The 18,436-nt window shown below is 39.3% G+C and overlaps 1 protein-coding gene across 1 annotated transcript in view; it reads right to left on the minus strand.

Annotated features, from left to right (window-relative positions):
• Window positions 1-4,732: 4,732 nt before the first annotated feature.
• Window positions 4,733-18,436, minus strand: part of LOC128696575 (probable glutamate receptor) — a 97,525-nt gene continuing 83,821 nt past the window's right edge. Inside the window, 1 exon segment of the mRNA XM_070094642.1 lies at window positions 4,733-4,876. Coding sequence (XP_069950743.1) covers window positions 4,733-4,876 — 144 coding nt within the window.

Below are 18,436 nucleotides of genomic sequence, written 5' to 3' on the forward strand. Positions count from 1 at the left end.
AACCCGCAGAACAGGAGCCGGGTCAGGAGAATATTTACCACTCAGTTTTCGTACTTTTTTCCAGACTGCACTCATAGAGGAAGCAGAGGTGATGGTGGAGACATAATCTCGCCAGCAAGTGCGTTTAGCGTCACGGATGACACGGCGAGCGATCGCACGCTTCTGCTTAAAATCAAGAAGTCTCTCTATGGTTCTATTGTACCGGTACCTGCCCCATGCAGCACGTTTCAAACGTACTGCACGAGCACAAGCAGGAGACCACCAAGGCACGCATTTCTGAGAATGCCTGCCCGAAGTTTGGGGTATAGAATGAGAAGCTGCAGTTAAAACGGAGGACGAGAAAAGGTGTAAAAGCTCATCGATGGAGGACGAAGAAGGAACCTCTCTAAAAACAGTTAGGTGTGAGTAAAGGTTCCAATTTGCCTGATCAAATTGCCAGCATGGGATGCGAAGAGGTGGTGAATATGAAGGGGAAGTAAGAATGATTGGGAAATGATCACTGTCATGTAAGTCTGGAAGAACAGACCAAGTGAAGTCTAATGCGGGGGAGGAAGAGCAGACTGAGAGATCGATGCAAGAGAGAGTGAGAGTCCGAGGATCAAAATGGGTTTGAGTACCTGTATTTAAAACATGGAGGGGGTGGGTGGCAAGAAAAGCCTCTAACTGAATCCCACGGGAATCACAGTGAGACCCCCCCCCCCAGAGGAAATGGTGGGCATTAAAATCACCAAGTAACAGAATCGGTGGTGGTAATGACGAAACAAGAAAGGCAATATCCGGAATAGATAATGCCCGAGAAGGAGAGAGATATAAAGAACAGAGCGTATACCACCTATGCAAGTGGATACGGGCTGCTGTGTAATGCAGCGAAGTACGAACAAATAGCTGATGGTATGGAATATCAGTGCGTAGAAGAAGGGCACTTTCATTAAAGGTCCCATCAGGAAAAGGATCTGAAGAATACAATAAATTATAGCCTGAGATGGGAGAGATAACAGCAGAGTGTAATTTTGGTTCCTGTAAGCAAACACCAACAGGGGAAAACTGGGAGAGTAACATCTGAAGCTCACCCCGATTACCCCTGAGGCCGCGTATATTCCACTGTAAATAGGCCATGATTGGCAATGATAAAGATACCTGAAATCCGCAGGTAAGGGTTCCTACGGACTAGAGGGGTTAGAAAAGTCCACATGCAGAGGCAGTGGAAAACGTTCAAGCAGCGAAGAAACAGTGCGCTGTGAAGAAAGGAGTTGCGCAGATGGAGTAGAGGAGAGAGAAGGAGCGGAGGGTGGATCAGTGTCCATTGATGGTTTGGTCTCTGCAATATATTCAGAGATTGCTTCAAGTGTTTCAGAATTCAGAAACGTCGTATGGGAGACAATACTGGAAATGGTAGGGGGAGGATGAGTAAAGATTGGAACTGTAATGGACTGTACCAAGGTAGGGGGGGGGCGAAAGGGTGGAGGGAACTGGAGAAGCATGGAAGGGGACAGAAGAGGCAGAAACCTGGGAGGTGGCAGAAGAGGAAGAAACTTGGGAGGGAACAGGGGAGGAAGGTACAGTACGAGGAGGAGGGTGAACCTCTACACTTGTAACAGAGCCAGTGAGAGGGGGAGAACCAGGTACAGAGACAGGGAAGGGAAAATGAGGAGGTGGAAGATGGGTAGGAGGTGTTAACGGACCTTTTTTTGACTTTTGAGAAGTAGAGGGACGATTGGGAGGTGTCATACGAGATCTCGTCGCTACTGAGGCTTGTGAGAGAGAACACGAAGAAGCAAGATCAGACTGAGACGTTGAAGTAGGGACGTCTGAGCCGAGGACAGCAAAAGAATTAGCTACAGGAGTGACTATGGGAGAGGTAACCACAGAGGTGGGTGCAGAAGATGGGATACCAGAAGTGGGGGGACGTTTTGAAACACGGGAATAAGAAACACGAGGTAGTCTCCCTTTTAAAAATAAAAAAAAGAATAAAAAAAGGGGGGACCGGGGAGGGATAGTTCCTAGGAGGAATGAAAGGGCCAGAAATCTCCCTCCGCACCCAAGAGGACCTCAGCACCGCAAGTAGCACAGATGCAACATGGAACCCGTGCCATACCCTACCCATCATGCCAGTAAACCGGCAATCCGGGATAGCAACCTCACATCTGCCGAGCTACCTCGGTGGACAAAAGAGAGGGTGGCCGGAAATCCGCCACAAAGCATACCTCCTTCGGCCACCACCCCTGGAATCCGAAAGGTGGCTTCCAGAGATACACCCGTCGCCCGAGAGACACCCAAAGCCACCCTCCGGGATACTGGAGAGGGATCAGGACATCCCCAGGCAATCCAGATTCCACGGCAAACTACGCCACCGCCAAGAACCTCAACGGAATGGGATGGACCCCGGTACCCTTTCCCCTACCTAGGAACTAGCGTGCCTGTGGGAAAAAAAATAAAAATAAAAAAAAAAAAAAGGCCAAAAAGGAAGGGCAAAAGGGAGGGGTGGGGAGGAGGAGGAGGAAAGGAAAAAGGGGAGGATGGGATAGGGAACGGGGGATTGGGGGGTAATTAGGTTCAGTCTGAGGAAGCAGACCGACAGGTCTAATTCCTCAGACCAAGAGCCTCTTCACCACGCCAAGGAGCCCCCCTTGAAGAGGAACAAAACTATAATATTAGTGGATTTAAAGCTTCAATATACCACCTACACATTCAATATAGTAGGATACACCAAAGTTTTGAGGTCAATTAGACGAGTCTCTGCTATCAAACGATGCTTTGTTTAGGAATAACCTGGGCAACATTGTGCACAGTACATCCACACATGCAAATACTCCCATGAATTCTGCCCAAAATTCATAACATCAGCGTTAAAAACCTGAAGCCAATCAGATAAGACGTTCTCGACTAATATTGCTGATGTTCTGAAAATAGTTAAGACTTCACTTAAAAATATCATTAAACTTAAAAATATCATTAAAACAAGAATTTTTTTTTTTTCTAATTTTCTTTTCACATTCAGATTTGATTTTTGTCCCAATTTTATTTTTATATTATAATTTTATTTCAAACTCGCTACATTCCTGTTAAAGACAATATTTGATTTTAATTAAAAAATAAGATTTGTAAAAGATATCTAAATGTTGCACAAGTTTCTTATTTATCAACTTGACGGTTTTCTGAGCCATTTATTCAAAGATTGGTATTGTTAAGAGAGTACTAGGTGCCATTTGTCCACTCGTAATCTCGAGATGGTAAATAATTATTTCTCATTAAATTACTGACGAATGCATCCTCATAATAGGTGCCTTGATACGGGTGAGGGTCTCTTGATTCGAGGAATTAGACTTATGCTCTTTTTCCTTGGATCAAATCTAAATGCTTTCCATTCCCAGTCGCTGTATGATCGCTACAGGTTTAGAGATTCATCCATGGCGTCACTTTTTAATAGTTGATGCATCGTATGAAGCAGAAGAAACAATTTTTGGGTTTAGTCTGTGTTGATGCAGATGTTGTTAGATACTCTGCTTGAACTGGAGAATGAATTTCATGGTCGGCTTCAAACTTTTAGTGTAGATATGTGTTTCCCAATGAAGCTTCCCTTGATTTTATGTAGTATCAATTTTAGCGTGCCTGTTTTAATAAACAAATTATTATTATAATCATAAGTAAGCACTAAACCCACAAGGGTCATACAGCACTGCCTCAATGAAGAAAATTGAGATGTGATCTTTTTATTATAGAAATTGGTTTCAGTGAAATCATTAGAGGATATCTTATCTGATCAGAAATAAGTAACCGTTTCGCTCTTTTGTGTTATCTTAAGTTATCTCTACGTAATAACTTTTATATACATATTGGTTCTGTGGCCATTCATTTTTGCAAACAATGAGTATCTTATATACTCGAAACCTAACTAATACTTAATTAATTTTGAAATGTTGGTCAATTTTTTACTTAGAGAAAAATTGGATGGATTTAGGCACGTGTAGACCCTGATTTGCAGTTTTATTGGTAGAAATTGGGACAATTGAAATATAGCATTTTTTTTTGCGATTATGAAGTCACCATGCAATTAGCTTCAACTCTTCGATGTTAATAACTTAATAATGCAACTTCTGGGTGGTGTTCTTTTAGAACACTGTACTTCCTGAAGTAACGAGAGGATGGCTCTTTAGTCAGGCTTCAAAGTTGGTGTCTCCTACTGGAGGGTTTGGGTAAGGTATAGGTTGTATGTCTTAATTTGGTAGTATACTTTCTAAGTAATATCTTGTGAACGCCTCTTCTGATTAGCTTGTAATCCTGAAGGTGAATACTTATCTGTATTATAAGCCTATGCATTACTCTATTCCTACTGTGTACACTGACATACAGGAGCCCGAGGATGTCCAATATCATTTAGCTGTTTGAGTGAAACTGGTGGTAGATACATTCTTGCGGTGGAAAATGAATGCATGAAGTATTCTACAGTGAATATTGCTTCATTCTTAGGTTACGCAGTTCTGTAATTTTTGGGCTAATTCCTTGACAGGATCATCAGAAAAAACAAACAAATAATTTCTTGCATTTTATTGAGGCAAATGGAAAGAAAGCTACTTGAATAAACATGCTTGAGCTTGACTAAAAATATTAAAGAAAATCATTTAGTGCAAAGAAGAGAAAAATTTGAATGCTCTCCTGTGTTTACAAATACATCCTACCTGAAGAGGAGAGTAAACTTAAGAAAGCACTCAGGCATTCTTGCTATGACATTTTTTCATTGTGTGACATACTTAAAGTTCATAATTTCATGAAGACGAGACGAGGTCTTGCAAGAGTGATGCAGTCGAGCAGTGAACACTTCCAGAAGAAGTACCACAAGGCCCAGCACAAGACCGCCAGCCAGTACAGTAAACATACCCTACAACACAAAAGGTAAATAAGAAGTCATGCATATTTCCTAGGAAATATGATGAGTTGCGCTCTGACTGACCATGAAAATCAGATTAATTTCTAATATTGTCAGATGCTCTTTAATATGTATGCATATTTATATACATACAGAGATAAGAGTAAGGTGATGGGGGTATCAAACGAGTTACGAAAGGAAAAACTGGATATAAGACTGGAGAGAAGGAGTACTGAAGAGGTGAATGTTATCAGATATTTGGAAGTGGATGTGTCGGAGGATGGGCTTAAGTAGGACAAGGTATACCATAAAATTGATGAAGGAAAAAACGGCGGGTAGTGCATACGGCAATCTGTGTGACAAAGAACGTTTCCATGAAGACAAAGAGGGAAATATGTGGGTATATTCCGAGGAGGAGATTGGAAGCAGTAGAGATGCAGTGTCTGAGGGCAGTGAGGGGGGTAAATAATTATGCTGAGAATTCGTTGTTTGGAGATTACGAGGAGGTGCTGGATTACTAACAGTAATATTCACAAAGCTGAGGAGAGGATGGTGAGGTGGTTCTGTTAATTAGAGAGGATGGAACAAAATAGGCTAACTTGGAGGATGCGTAAATCTGTGGTGGAGGGACGGCGGGGTAGAGATCATCCTAAGAAATGATGGAAGGGGGGGGTGTAAAGGAGGTTTTGTGTGCACAGGGCTTGGACATAAAGCAGGCATATGTGAGCGTTTTAGATAGGAGTGAGTGGAAACAAACGATTTTTGGAACTTAAAGGCCTGTTGAAATGTGAGCAGGGTAATATATTTTGAGGGGATTCAAGAAAACCTTTTACATGGATTTCAGTGCTAGAAATGGAAAGTACAATGCCTGCGCTCTAAAGAAGAGTTTTGGGATATCTGATAATTAGAGTGACATCTAAACTGTAGTATCTGAGGATATCTGGGAAGACAGTGATAGTGCGAATGATGATGAAAGTGTTTCTCCTTATTCGGGTTATCCTACCTCGGCCTTCTCCCACCGAAGCAGGGTGAAAAGAAAAAGAAAGATTTTCATCATTTATACTATCACTGTCTTGCCAGATTCGAGCAGATATGACAGTTTAGATGTCATTCTAAAAATCAGATATCCCCATCCCACTTCCTACCTCCAGGACTCAAGTCTAGTTAACCGATTGTCCTGAATTCCTTCAAAAAATATTACCCTGTTCACACTAACTGCTCATCAAATCATAAAGTTCATTTGCCTCCACTTGCTCCTAATACGCACATGCACGCTTGCTGGAAGTCCAAGCCCCATGCTCACAAAACTTCCTTTACCCGCCTCCCTCCAACCTTTCCTAGGGTAACCCCTACCCCTCCTTCCTTAGACCATAGATTTATACGTCCTCCGAGTCTCATTCTAATTTGTTCCTTCCTCTCTAAATGTCCAAACCACCTCAAGAAACTTAATAAATCATCAACAGGAACTTTCATAAACAGGGAAGTAACATCAAAACTAAACATGTTAAAATCATTTCAGTTAAGGAGCTTAATTTATCAACTAAATCTATATTGTTTTTAACATTAAAGTTAGAAATTTTACCAACAATAGGGCTCAAAATGTCAATAAGCCATTTGGATAATTTATATGCGACTGATCCTATGGAGCTAATAATTGGTCTGACTGGATTCCCTGGTTTGTGTGTTTTTATTAGTCCATACATGTAGGGTAAAGATGGATTAGTGGAAGTAAATTGTTTGATTAATTCATCTTTGCCTTTCAGTAAAGTTTTATTATTTTATTGAAATTGCTGATAACGGTTTCTAAGGGATTCTTTCTAAGTATAGAATAGGTTCCAGTATCATCTAAGAGATTATTCATTTTTTCTTGGTAATCATTTTCTTTCATAATTTCTATTGCTTTTATTTTATCTGCTTTAGTAAGGCGCAAATTTTTACTATTATTAAATGTATCATAAGACTTAAAGAATCTCTGAGGGCAATTGGGAATATTTCGTTTTAACATAGCTATATACCATTCCTTTACTAATATTATTCTCATTGGTGGATAAATCAGAAGATTTTTCAAAGTTACAAAAGGCTTTTGCAATTTCAACATTATTAATCACATCACTCCTAAAACATCCTTCCTTATTCATCCTTATAACACCTAGAGATATTTTATCCCGACGACCCATCATGACACTAGGAGCCAGAGTGTAGGTGGTGTTGGAGTGGTGATGGTTACTCTGTGTCCTACGTCGGGGATAAAATATCTCTAGGTGATATACGGATGAATAAGGAAGAATGTTTTAGGGATGATGTGGGTGAGAAATGTGATACGTAACTTAGATGAGAAATGAAAAATGTGGTATGAATATTTAGTTTGAGAAAATGTGTAAATCAGTTTTATGTTTTGGTGATTATAACTTAAATTTGGTGGGTAAGTTGTATTAATATTTTTAGTTGATGTATGATTTAAGTGTTCGTGAACAGATTTACTGTTCATGATGATTAGGTAGTGTTATAGATAATTGGTTATTATGGTATAAATGTGCATGATTTAGTGAACTTGGTGTAATGCTCATGCAATTTATGCAAATTTTGTCCTCATATGCCTTATGTATATGATTTCATATGGTTTTAAGTGATTGTAAGCCAATTTTTTTGTGATCAAGTGATAGTTTTGTGATTTGGGAAAAAAAATTATTGTGTAAAAATTATGGATTCATAAGTGTTTGTCTATTTTTGTATGATATGGTGAATAGTTAGCATGATCTTAGTATAGTGATTGTCATATCCAAGTGATTGTGTTTTAGTTGGAAGAGTGTGTCTTAGTTCTGGTAATGTCTCTTGTCTTAAATTTGTTGTGATTATGTCATGGTAATTTTTTTTGTGCTTATGTCTTATATTTATTGTCATTATGTCAAGTGTAGGTTTTGGTGTATGTCTTAGATTTGGTGTGTACGTCTTAGTTGGAGGTGTATGTCTTAGATTTGGTGTGATTATGTTATGTAAGTTTGATGTGCATGTTACAGTGTTCTTGATATGGTATTTTTGTGCTTATACCTTATTTTGTGTATATGTCTTAGATTTTGGATATGAGTCATCTCTTAGTTGGAGGTGTATGTCTTAGATTCTTTTTGGTGATCGTTATGTTATAGATGGTGGTGGATGTGACATGGTATTTTTGTGCATAAATCTTATTTTGTGTGAATGTTTAAAATGAGTGTTTTCTGCGATCTTAGTGGTGGGGTCGTAGAATCTGGTAATCGTCTTGGTTATAGTGTTCTTAGATATTGTGGGTACAACAGGTTGAAACAAGGTGGGTTGGGTGTGATGTTACTGACCGTCAAGTAAGCACAAGTGGGAGTGTGACGTTACTGGAGGTGCCCCTATCTGTGACCTCGCCGGTATTGTGGGGTGTGACATCATGTGTTGGTGGTAGTGATGTGAGTGCACTTAGATATTGGATATGGAGTTGGTGGTCGTGATTTTTTTGTTTGAATGTTTATAAAAATGAGTGTTTTCTGTGATATTAGTGGTTTTTAGGTAAGTGATCATGAGTGTTTGTTGGCAGTTATGTTATAGAGTTCGTGATTTGACTTATTTTGTGCTCATGTACTAAGTGATTGTGTGTGTTAGGTTTGTGTTCATGTTGATAGTGCTCATGTTATATCTGAATTGGAGGTGAGTATGATCATAGAATTAGTGATCTTGGTTAAAGTGTTTTGAGTGAATGTGTGTGTATAAAATGAGTGTAATAGTGGAGATGAGATGAGCGCTCTTAAATATTGATAAACGTGATATGGATTTGGTGTTCGTGAATGTTTTGTGTGAATGTTTATAAAAAAGTAATGTTTTCTGTGATCTTACTGGATTTGAGATGGATGTGAACATAGAATTTGGTAACCAAATAGTGATTTGAAGGGATGTGTATAAAATGGGTGTTATTGGATATAGTGATTTGAGGGAATGAGAAAAAAAAATTGTGCGTGATCTTAATGTTTTTTTTTTAGATATTGGTAATCGTCTTTTGGAGATTGTGGTGATCGTGAGCTCGTTGTCAAGTCTGGAGAATGAGAAAGTAGTTTGGTGGATGAGTTGTAATTTCAGTTAAATGAAATGTATGCTTGAGAATGTTATTTGGGAGTATTCAAAATGATATTTTGGAAGTGTTCCAATGATGTCTTGGAAAAATATTGTTTGGAAATGTTTCAAGGAGTTTTTGTGAATATTCTAATGATTTATGAGGGTGTTTTGATGGTGTGCAAAGTAATCTGGGGCGTTGGTCTGTAGTGAGATTATAAAGGATGTTCATGAGAGAATATTTCTTAAGAGATATTGAGATAAGGTGGTCTTCAAATGATGATGTATGAGAGTGTTTTCAAGGTGTTCAAAGTAAAGTGTGGTGTCTGTATGTTAGGTGGACAAAGAATTTGGAGAATATCTTGGTCATAGTGATTTTAATGAATTTGAGATGTGTGATGAGATGGATTTGTGGATGTGAAATGTGATTTTTTTGTGTGTTCTGAAGAGGTGTGTTGGGAGATGGGTGAGTGGATGTGAAGAAATGTGGGTGAGATGGAGAGGGGTATGGGGAGGGTTGTATTAGAAATTTAATGAAATATAGGGGATTTTACTGAAAAAGGTAATGTGTGAATCTTTTAAAAGAAATTATAGAAGTGAAAAATTATGATACACTGGAAAGTTTTGGAAGGTGAATCCCCAATACCTGGGACTTGGAGGTTCTAGAAACATGCCGCAGTAGTTGGGTAGTGAGATGATTAGTTGTTGTGAGTATAATATTAATCTATGTGGATACAAGGAGATGGGTATGGAGAGGATTTTATTAAAATTTTTGTGAGTGTAGGGAGGAATGTGCATTACATTAGTAAAAAAAAATAGGGAAAAACATTAAATAAATTTTGAGAAAAATATGTATCAAAAGAGGAAAAATTGTGAATAAAATGGTAAGTGATGAGGGTTGTAGGTATTTTTGTCGAACTAGAGATACCAAAAGAGATGTTATAAGTTTTGGGTTGTTGTTGTGAGTTGTGGGTGATGTCGAACTAGAGATGCCGAAAAAGAGGTGATCCTGTTGTAAGTGTTTGTGTGTTAGGTTTGTGTTCATATTTTTTGCGCTCATGTTATATCTTAGTTGGAGGTGAGTTAATCATAGAAATTGGTAATCATCTTGTTTATAGTGATTTGAAGGGATTTGTGTGAAAATCGGTGTTAGTTGATGATATTGATCTTAGTTTCTGGTGATTTTGGTGGTGTTTTGGTAGTATTCAGTGGTGTATTTGGGAGCATTCAAAGGAGTTTGATGATGTTTTTGAAGGTGTTCAAATGATGTACAAGAGTATTTTTGAAGGTGTTCAGAGGTGTTCTGGGAGCATTTAGTAGTGATTTGATGGTGTTCAAATGATATATGAGAGTGTTTTGGTAGTGTTCAAAGTGTGGTGTTTGTATGCTAGTTTTGGTAATGACTCATGTCATAAGTGTATGAGTTAGTTTTTTTTGTGCTAATGTTGTAAAAATCTGGAGAATGAGGGAGTAGTTTGGGGGATGAGATGTAATTTCAATTAATGAAATATGTAAGTGTGGATGAGTTAGAAATGTCAAATGTTATATGGGATTATTCAAAACGATATTTTGGAAGTGATCCAGCGTTGTTTGGAAGTATTCCATTGTTGTTTGAAAGTGTTCAAACGATGTTCCAGAGTATTCAAATGTTGTATGAGAATGTTATAATGGTGTTCAAAGTAATCTGGGTTGTTCTGTAGTGAATTGTTTCAGGATGTTAGAGAATATTTCTTAACAGTTATTGAGAAAAAAGTATGTGCGTGCGTGTGTGTGTGTGTGTGTGTGTGTGTGTGTGTGTGTGTGTGTGTGTGTATGTGTGTGTGTGTACGTGTGTGTGTGTGTGTGTGTGTGTGTATGTGTGTGTGTGTGTGTGTGTACGTGTGTGTATGTGTGTGTGTGTGTGTATGCGTGTATGTGTGTGTGTGTCTGTGTGTATGTGTGTGTGTGTGTGTGTGTGTGTGTGTTCGTGTGTGTGTGTGTTCGTGTGTGTGTGTTCGTGTGTGTGTGTTCGTGTGTGTGTGTGTATGTGTGTGTGTGTGTGTGTGTGTGTGTGTGTGTGTGTGTGTGTGTGTGTTCCTGTGTGGGTATTAACTTCGTAATATGTAAAAATATTTTTTGGGGCTGTTTGATGAATTAGTAAAAATGGGGGAAAATTCTGGGTAAAAAAAATCGTATCGAAAGAAGAAAAATTGTGAGTGAAATTTGCATCTTTTTGTTGAATTGAGACAGGTGAATTGAGTGTGAATAGTGTGTGTGACCTGAATCTTTTTTCTTGTATTGGTGAAATTTGTGGCAAGAGAATCTTTTGTCGTAATATGTAAAATTGTGACTAGTGAATTTATCGAAAAGTGGTTATAAGATGTAAGTGTTGTGGTGGCTTTTTCTGATGAAATAGTTAAAACGAGAAAAATTGTGGGTTATGAGTGAAAATTGGGCCTTGTTGTAAGATGTTGGGGAAGAGTGAAGTGTTTGGAGATGTTGGGGGAAGAGTGAAGTGTTGGGAGATGTTGGGGGAAGAGTGAGGTGTTGGGAGATGGGTGGATGGGTGTGAAGGTGATGAGAGGTAAGGTTTGGGGGGTGGGGAGAAGGGGTAAGAAGAGGATTGTATTAGAATTTTAATGAAATATGGGGATTTTGCTGAAATTAAAGGTATTATCTGAATATACATTAGCGTCATTTGAGAAAAGTGGTTACAAGTTGTAAGTGTTGTGGTGACTTTTATCTTTTTCTTATACTGGCGAAAAATTGTCAGTATTGTGAGCGACTTTCTGATGAAATAGTTAAAACGGGAAACACTGTGGGTTATGAGTGAAAACTGTGTCTTGTTGGAGATGTTGGTGGCAGAGTGAGGTGTTTGGGAGATGGATGGGTGGGTGTATATGAAGAGGGTGATGAGAGGTAAGGTTTGGGGGGTGGGAAGAAGGGGTAAGAAGAGGATTGTATTAGAATTTTAATGAAATATGAGGATTTTACTGAAATTAAAGGTATTGTGTGAATATATTTTAAAAGAATGGACTGAGTAAGCATATCTAGGCTTAAATTCTCTCTATGGTAGAATTGAGTGGTAGTGTTGAGATAGAGAGAGAGAGAAGGCTAGCCTGACCTGAGTTTTATTATCTGAGGTCAGTCAGATAGGACTCGCTGGGCAGTCCTTGCCAGTCGGCATATTTGTGCAGATGTCTAGACTTTAGGAGAGTGACAAGTGAATCGTTTGTTGTATTATTTAAAAAATTGTGGATTGTTGTGGGTATTAACGACAATGAGGAATTATTTAGGTTATCCTGGGTTAAGAGTGAAAATGTGTATTAGTGTAATTAAACATTTATGAAAAAATTGTAAAAGAAGGGGAGAAATTGGGTGTTGTTGTTGAACTTGAGATGCCGAGAAAGAGGTTATAAGTTGTGGGTTGTTGAGGATGTTATGGTGACAGACCTGATTCGGCCTGTTGGCTTGTGTGTGTGAGGTCATCACGTGACGTCACTGACCGCTGAGTAAACACAGGTGGGGTGACATCATGCATGTGAAGAATTTACTTGTTTAAACCTGCATAGGGAGGACCCAAAAATTTGATCCAAGGAAGTGGAGAGTAGCTCAAATTTTTGTATTATTGATATCGAGAAAAAGTTGATCCGAGGAGGTGGAGGGTAAATCTTGATCCAAGGAGATGGAGGGCAAAGGTCATCAATTTCTTTGTATTATTGAAAAAAATCGAAATTTTGAGGAGAGGTTAAATCTTGATCCGAGGAGGTGGAGAGTAGGTCAAATCTTTGTATTACTGATATCGACAAAAAAGTTGATCCAAGGAGATGGGACAGGAATATTGGGTTTAGAGGGTGATGCTGCGAGGATGATCTTGATCCGAGGAGGTGAAGCAGGGATTTTGGGATGAGGATGGAAGTGGGAGGTGTGGGTGAGAGAGAGGTGTTGATCCGAAGAGGTGGAGACTACAAGAAAATGGAAATTTTTGGGGGGAGATGGAGAGAGTGATCTTGATCCAAGGAGATGGAGCAGGAATAGTTGGACATGAAGGATGATGGTGTGGGGGAGGGTGATCTTAATCCAAGGAGATGGAGAATACAAGAAAATGGAAATTTTGGGGGGAGATGGAGAGGGAGGTCTTGATCCAAAAAAGTGGACAGGGTAGTGACGTCATGGTTGGTTATCACCTGACGTCAGTTACTTGTTTCAACCTGTATCATTTAGAGAAAGTACCATATGGGGGGGAGGTAATAGGGAGGACCTCAAAACTTGATCAAAGCAGTTGGAAACTACAAGAAAATGGAAAAAAAAAAACGAAAATAGGTGAGGGGATGGAGAGGGAGGTCTTGATCCAACTAAGTAGAGCAGGAATATTTGGGCATAGAGGGTATGGGAGATGGAAGTAGGTGGTGGGAGGTGTGGGAAAGGGAGATGGAGGGTAAATCTTGATCCGAGGAGATGGGGAACATAAGAAAATGAAATTAAAAAAAAATCGAAAAAATCGGAAAAAATTCGGGGAGCGGGGGAGATCCGGACGACGCTGCAGAAGGCGCTGCAGGGGCGGCGCGGGTAGGAGCGGGCGTAAGCGCGGGTGGGCATGAGCGCGGGTGGGCGCGTGAGCGGGCGCGCAGCACGGGACCGAAAGGGTCATTATCATTATGCGATTTTTGACACCTAGGTGCGAAAAGGCGGCATCCTTTGATACACTGCAGAGCCGCCTTCTCTACTACTTTATATATACAGGGCGAGTTTAATCCGTTCCATGACCTTGCTCACAACTGGATTTGCTCTGCAGAGTCAATTTTCCTCATTTAAATTAATTGATATGCAATTGATCCATTCCAGTGGAATCCTGTACATAAATCCTGTACATAAGGGCACACGGAATAGGAGGAGAAATTTTTTCTTGGGTAGAGGCATGGCTGACAAATAGACAGCAGAGAGTTTGCATAAATGGGGAGAAATCAGAATGGGGGCACGTCACAAGCGGTGTTCCTCAGAGAGTTTGCATAAATGGGGAGAAATCAGGATGGGGGCACGTCACAAGCGGTGTTCCTCAGGGGTCAGTGTTGGGCCCGTTGTTGTTCACAATTTACATAAACGACATAGATGAGGGAATAAATAGCGACATATGCAAATTTGCTGATGACACCAAAATAGGCCGTCCAATTCATTCTAATGAGGACATTAGAGCACTCCTGGATGATTTGAATAGACTGACGCAATGGTCGGAGAAGTGGCAGATGCAGTTTAATATTGACAAATGCAAAGTTCTAAATGTTGGACAGTTAAATAACCATGCCACATATAAACTAAATAATGTAGAACTTAATACTACCGATTGCGAAAAGGATTTAGGAGTTCTGGTGAGCAGTAACCTAAAACCAAGACAACAGTGCATTAGTGTTCGCAATAAATCTAACAGAATTCTTGGCTTCATATCTAGAAGTATAAATAATAGAAGTCCTCAGGTTGTTCTTCAACTCCATATATCCTTGGTTAGGCATCATTTAGACTATGCTGCTCAGTTCTGGTCACCGTATTACAGAATGGATATAAATGCTCTGGAAAACGTACAAAGAAGGATGACAAAGATGATCCCATGTATCAGAAATCTTCTCTGAGGATAGACTGAGGGCCCTGAATCTGCACTCTCTCGAAAGGCGTAGAATTAGGGGGGGATATGATCGAGGTGTATAAATGGAAAACAGGAATAAAAAAAGGGGATGTAAATAGTGTGCTGAAAATTTCCAGCCAAGAGAGGACTCGCAGCAATGGTTTCAAGTTGGAAAAATTCAGATTCAGGAAGGATATAGGAAAGCACTGGTTTGGTAATAGAGTTGTGGATGAGTGGAACGAACTCCCGAGTACAGTTATTGAGGCTAAAACGTTGTGTAGTTTTAAAAACAGGTTAGATAAATACATGAGTGGGTGTTGGTGGGTGTGAGTTGGACCTGACTAGCTTGTGCTGCAGGGTCTGGTACAGTGCTCCATCCTTGAGTGGAGATGACCAGACTGGGTGGGTCATTGGTCTAATCCGGGGGGGGGACATCGACCTGCTCCGCATGGGTCAGTAGGCCTGTTGCTGTGTTCCTTTTTCTTATGTTCTTATGTTCTTATAAATAATTTCGCTAATATCAACTCTACAGCTTATTTATCTATCTCACTTCATCTAATATGACAATAAACAATATAAATAACATAGAAACCTGATTTTTTATTATTTTATTAACACACTGGCCGATTCCCACCAAGGCAGGGTGGCCCGAAAAAGAAAAACTTTCACCATCATTCACTCCATCACTGTCTTGCCAGAAGGGTGCTTTACACTACAGTTTTTAAACTGCAACATTAACACCCCTCCTTCAGAGTGCAGGCACTGTACTTCCCATCTCCAGGACTCAAGTCCGGCCTGCCGGTTTCCCTGAATCCCTTCATAAATGCTACGTTGCTCACACTCCAACAGCACATCAAGTATTAAAAACCATTTGTCTCCATTCACTCCTATCAAACATGCTCACGCATGCCTGCTGGAAGTCCAAGCCCCTCGCACACAAAACCTCCTTTACCCCCTCCCTCTAACCTTTCCTAGGCCGACCCCTACCTCGCCTTCCTTCCACTACAGACTGATACACTCTTGAAGTCATTCTGTTTCGCTCCATTCTCTCTACATGTCAACAACCCTTCCTCAGCCCTCTGGACAACAGTTTTGGTAATCCTGCACCTCCTCCTAACTTCCAAACAACGAATTCTCTGCATTATATTCACACCACACATTGCCCACAGACATGATATCTCCACTGCCTCCAGCCTTCTCATCGCTGCAACATTCATCACCCATGCTTCACACCCATATAAGAGCGTTGGTAAAATTATACTCTCATACATTCCCCTCTTTGCCTCCAAGGACAAAGTTCTTTGTCTCCACAGACTCCTAAGTGCACTGCTCTCCCTTTTCCCCTCATCAATTCTATGATTTACCTCATCTTTCATAGACCCATCCGCTGACACGTCCATTCCCAAATATCTGAATACATTCACCTCCTCCATACTCTCTCCCTCCAATCTGATATCCAATCTTTCATCACCTAATCTTTTTGTTGTCCTCATAACCTTACTCTTTCCTGTATTCACCTTTAATTTTCTTCTTTTGCATACCCTACCAAATTCATCCACCAACCTCTGCAACTTCTCTTCGGAATCTCCCAAGAGCACAGTGTCATCAGCAAAGAGCAACTGTGACAACTCCCACTTTATGTGTGATTCTTTATCTTTTAACTCCACGCCTCTTGCCAAGACCCTCGTATTTACTTCTCTTACAACCCCATCTATAAATATTTTAAACAACCACGGTGACATCACACATCTTTGTCTAAGGCCTACTTTTACTGGGAAATAATCTCCCTCTCTCCTACATATTCTAACTTGAGCCTCACTCTGCTCGTAAAAACTCTTCACTGCTTTCAGTAACCTACCTCCTACACCATAGGTTACTGAAAGCAGTGATATATATTATAAAATGAATAAAATTTGTCATTCATGTAGTGGTATGGGCAGTGTCAACGGTGGACGAGAGTTTGTATGGAGATCGGGCAAAATACTTCATGAATAATTTCGCTAATATCATCTATACGGCTTATTTATATATCACAGTTCATCTAATATGACATAACAAACAATATTAATAAAATAGAAACATGATATATACTCTAGAATGAATAAAGTATGTCATTATGTAACAGGTGGAGGCGGCCACAACCGCTCCCTCTTTGTTGTAGTAAACACTGCCATCTAGTGACGGCCTTTCGAAGCCGTCTATTATAATTATTATATGTAGTACATTATTATTATATATGTATTATTATTATACATATTACATTATTATTATCATTGTATTATATACTATTATTATACGTTTTATTACTATACATATTATTATTATTTCTTTTCTTTCAACACACCGGCCGTATCCCACCGAGGCGGGGTGGCCCAAAAGGAAAAACGAAAGTTTCTCCTTTTACATTTAGTAATATATACAGGAGAAGGGGTTACTAGCCCCTTGCTCCCGGCATTTTAGTCGCCTCTTACAACACGCATGGCTTACGGAGAAAGAATTCTGTTCCACTTCCCCATGGAGGTAAGAGGAAATAAACAAGAACAAGAACTAGAAAGAAAATAGAAGAAAACTCAAAGGGGTGTGTATATATATGCTTGTACATGTATGTGTAGTGTGACCTAAGTGTAAGTAGAAGTAGCAAGACGTACCTGAAATCTTGTATGTTTATGGGACAGAAAAAAGGACACCAGCAATCCTACCATCATGTAAAACAATTACAGGCTTTCGTTTTACACTCACTTGGCAGGACGGTAGTACCTCCCTGGGCGGTTGCTGTCTACCAACCTACTACCTATATATTATTATTATTATTGTTATATAAATAATTTGTAATTTTTATTCATACAAAAAATATAAGATTTACTGTTATTCCTTATTGCAATAATTGTATAAATAATGTCAAGCCATTCACGACTGCATATTGGAATGGACAGTGACGTCACTTGTTTACTATGAAACAGCCAAGCATTGAACCATTTCTCCTGGGTTGAGCTCAATTTCAAGGCACTTTTCGTCTTGAAAGCAATCAAAAGCATATCTATTTCTGTAATATATCTTCAATTCTATCAAAAGAAACCAAGAAAACGAGAATACAACAATAAAAACCATTCGAAATTACCGCTAAGGGGTGACTAATTGCTAAGAAGTGAACTCCATTATTTGTGTTTAGATTTCTTTCATTTTTGGTGTTCGTTAAGAAGCATCTTTCCATCATACATTGCCCAAGTTTCAATAAGATAGTCCAACAAACAATTCCCAAGATCAAGAGCAAGAGCCCATCACCAGTGTCAAGGAACCTGCCTTGAGGTCTGCTTGCTTGTGGAAATTTTGCTCGCGTATTGAAGCAAAAAATCGACCAATCGACTGGTCGTATTTGGAAAAATTCGCATTCAATGCGAATTCCTTGCATTGTTAAAATCTCTAGTTGGTCGATGCATGCAGGGGATGAGATGAAAAGCTGTAAGCCTTCTCCCTGAAAGCTGGCTGCCTTGGATCAATGTCATTGTGCTAGACGCCAAGGTATTGTCCAGTGTGGTGAGAATGGTATAGCACTGCGTACCTTGTTCCAAGGTTCGTAGGTTCGAGTCTCCTTCAGCCAGAGATCAGTGATATATATATATATATATATATATATATATATATATATATATATATATATATATATATATATATGTCGTGCCAAATAGGTAAAACTGGTCAATTAACAACAACTCTTTAAAATTAAGTCCTTTTTAAAATTTTCTCTTATACGTTTAAAGATACATTTTTTCATAAATGTTTATGAAAAAAATTATAATTTTGCACCAAAAGAAGCTTAGAAAACTTACCTAACCTTATCATAAAAAGCCCAATTTATTTTGGCTTAATCCAGCTAAATATATTTTTGATACGTCTATAATAATTTAATA

Source organism: Cherax quadricarinatus, chromosome 47 (assembly GCF_038502225.1).
Source record: "Cherax quadricarinatus isolate ZL_2023a chromosome 47, ASM3850222v1, whole genome shotgun sequence".
Lineage (NCBI taxonomy): Eukaryota > Metazoa > Arthropoda > Malacostraca > Decapoda > Parastacidae > Cherax > Cherax quadricarinatus.